General features: G+C 37.7%; 1 protein-coding gene across 1 annotated transcript; it reads right to left on the bottom strand.

Annotated features, from left to right (window-relative positions):
* Positions 1-1,988: 1,988 nt before the first annotated feature.
* On the bottom strand, positions 1,989-2,954 carry LOC124972456 (olfactory receptor 1468-like). Its single transcript, XM_047536875.1, has one exon. The coding sequence runs from the start codon at positions 2,931-2,933 to the stop codon at positions 1,989-1,991; it is 945 nt and encodes a 314-aa protein (XP_047392831.1). The 5' UTR covers positions 2,934-2,954.
* Positions 2,955-3,506: the final 552 nt, after the last annotated feature.

Here is a 3,506-nt window from a genome sequence, read left to right as displayed (position 1 = left end):
GTTAAATAGCCAATTTTTATTTTGTAACCCAATTTTCATACACTGATAATTTCATAAAATAAAATAAAAATTTTATGATAATATGAAATTTCTCTATGCTTGTAAATGCTTGCTCTCAATTTCTAAACTTATTTTTTCTCAGTTCTCTGTTTACCAGTAACAAGTAGTTTTGTCATTAGCCCTTGTCTGAAAACTACACTTAATATAATGCACTGACTAGACCATTCTTGTTAGTGTGACTAGAAAGCCACAACCATAGACCTAGAAGGAAGGAGCCTTAATTTAAAAAAAGAGAGTCAATTTTATTCAACCTGGATAGTATAACTCAATGGGATACATTTGGTCAATGAAAAGCCTAAAGTTTATTCCATTATCAAATGTTAGCATATTATACAGCTATGACATGAAAGGGCCCAGGCATCAGGTCTTTACTTTCACACACTCACAAAAATCCTTGTGTGTCTCAAGCCTTCATATTATTGTACGTTTAATTCCTGATTGTCTTTGTGTCTTTCTTGATTTATTTTGAACTCCTGGCATCTTTGTATTATGTCACTTTCACAGACTTCTGTCCCAGAACGTTTTAAGTACTAAATGTCCTATATGGTGAATGGGCATAGCTAAGAGACAGAAGTTAGTATAACCAATTTCATAGATCCTAGTAGTGGTGGGACACTAAAGTTCATTTAAAAAAGTCAACAGAAGATAAACTAAAACTAACTTTTTTGTTTTGAACAACTGACAACTTCCTTATTCAATCCATCTTGCTGAGCACTTACTTTAATCTAAAATAGAACTACAAAGCTGAATGAAACATAGTTATGTACCCCTCCAAAGAGCTCAGGATATTTTAGGTATTTGGATATACAAACAAATATTCTGGTAATTATAATTCACTGTATTTAGTGATATAATATGCTTCATGGAGTATTCATTGATGTGCTAGTGGCTAGAGGTATCACTCAGTGTAGCATGTGTTTAGCATGTATGAGGCTCTAGGTTCAACCCTGAGCACTAAATTAAATTAAAATTGAAAGAAATAAAATGCTATAGGAGCCTAGAGGAAAGAAGTAATTGTTCTTAGAAATGTGTGATAAACATGAAAGAGTTCACAGAGGATGTAACACTTGAGATGGAGCTCAAAGAAAGCACTAACTGTCTTTAGGAAGAGAGTAGAACAGATACTTCAAGGAGAGGGCATAACATGTACAGAGACATGGTTCATGGAAATTTATGTACCTAACATACAGTATGCCAAGGATGGGTGGGAAAGGTAGTAAGTTATGTTTCATTCTCTTGGAAAGGTAGGTGAATTCAAGTGGTACAGAATCTTAAACACTCTATATAGGATACACTCTATATAGGATACACTCTATAGGATACACTCTATGGGGCTTAAAGCATGATAAGACACATGATTGGTTTTGCCTTAGTTTTTTTCTTCTCCTAGTACATACTTTTTTCTTCTTACACAGCAAATGGGAACACTATAATAATTATAGTGAGAGTTATAGTGAGATCCAAGTTATAATCTGGAAGTTGTACACTTTTGGGGAAGTTTTATACTTTAACAGAGCATTATCTATAAGGTATTTTGAGCTATCATCATCACGTTCTCTCTCCCTCCCTCTGCTCTCCTTCCCTTCTCCCCTCTTTTCTCTTTTCATATTTACAATCTAGTACATAAGGTTTGTTAAAGGGAGAAAGGAAACATAAACCAAAAAATCAGAGAGCAATTATTATGCACCAACTACACACTCATGAGTTTATTCAGGGAAAACTCTATAAGTGGTGAAGACTGTGGAATAAAGGAGCACATTTGATATTTTTAGTGTATTTCTTTATGATGAAATGAGTCTGATCTAGAGTCTAGGGTCTGGAAATAGATGGGAAGGAAACTGCTAAAGGAGTGGGATAGCCTCAGGCCCTGGATCGTCTTTGAGCTCATCCAGGTCAAAGAAGTTGATAAAGATGTCTTATGGCAGAATTCACCAACTCCAGAAGAAGTTTTTTCTGTTGAACAGTCTCCTCAATGCTCTTTTCATGTCTTTGTTCCTTAGACTGTAGATGAAGGGATTCATCATGGGAGTTACAATTGTATACATGATAGCAGCTACCTTATCTCTTTCTGCCGAGTAGGCAGAAGAGGGGAGAAAATAGACCCAGACAATGGATCCATAGAAAAGTGACACAGCTGAGAGGTGGGAGCCACATGTAGAGAATGTTTTCCACTTCCCTTTGGTTGCTGGAACCCTGAGCACAGTGCTGCCAATAAGGGTGTAGGAGACAAGAATGAAAATGAAGGGGATGAAGATAACTGCTCCACCAATAGTTAGGATAAGCAAGTTGTTGATTTGTGTGTCTGAGCAAGCAAGCCTTAATATGGGTTCCAGGTCACAGAAGAAGTGTGGGATTGCTCTCTGATCACAGAAAGTCAAATGACTCAGCAGACTGAGATGAAGTACTGAGACAAGGTTGGAAATAACCCATGGAGTCACAACCAATAGGGCACAGCACTTGGGATTCAGTAATGCTGCATAGTGTAATGGGTGACAGATGGCAACGTACCGGTCATATGCCATGGCTGCCAAGAGGAAATTGTCCAAGTCCACCAGGAGCATAAAAAAATACATTTGCGTAAGACATCCTGCAAAGGAGATGGTTGGACTCTGGCTTTGAATGTCTGCCAACATTTTGGGGACTGTAGTGGTTGTGAAGCAGATGTCAGTGAAGGATAGATTGGCAAGGAAGAAGTACATGGGACTGTGGAGGTGAGTGTCACTGATAATAGCCAGGATGATAAGTAAGTTTCCTACCACGGTGACCAGATACATGCACAGAAACAGCATGAAGATGATCTGCTGCTGTTCAGACCCCACTGCAGGTCCCAGGAGGAAGAATTCAGAGATAGTAGTTTGGTTTCCTTGGTGCATGGTTCTGCTGTGTCTAAAAAAGGAAAAATTGAACTTCATTGTAAAATGGTAATGTGACACAAAAGCCCATCTGTGCCTTATATGAGATTATAGAATAGAATCAGGCCTTGGAACCAAACAGTCCTGGCTTATATTCTTCCCTTACCAAAACACCAGTATCTCAAGGGCATGGATTTTATCTTCTATGTTCAATGCTGTACATCAGTGCTATAGGCAGTGCCTAGCACATAGTAGGAAATAAATTAATACTGGTTAAATTTATAAAAGAATAAGTAAATAAATGGAAAAAGAACATTCTAGATTTATAACTACCTTTTCTGAGCCTCTAAAGCATCAAGTCTAAAAATTGAAGAGTTATCTACTTCACAAGGATGTAAACTAGATACTCTCCATAGTGTGGGCATTACAGTGACACGTGTAACATATCCAGGCCTGAATTTTATCCATTTGTGCACAAATAGTAGCTGCTATCATTCACTAATTTGGAAGACTGAGACTCTAAAGGCAAAAAGAAACCCCTAGAGATATCTGAACCAGCCTCTGCCTTTGGGCAGATGACTATGCATGTGATGA

This window comes from Sciurus carolinensis, chromosome X (assembly GCF_902686445.1).
Source record: "Sciurus carolinensis chromosome X, mSciCar1.2, whole genome shotgun sequence".
In the NCBI taxonomy this organism is placed as follows: Eukaryota; Metazoa; Chordata; class Mammalia; order Rodentia; family Sciuridae; genus Sciurus; species Sciurus carolinensis.
The sequence above is the reverse complement of the archived record's forward strand: the minus strand, read 5'-3'. Positions and strand labels throughout refer to the sequence as shown.

Excerpts from the sequence above, each read along its gene's own strand:
- LOC124972456 (XM_047536875.1), bottom strand. The coding sequence starts at position 2,933 with ATGCACCAAGGAAACCAAACTACTATCTCTGAATTCTTCCTCCTGGGA.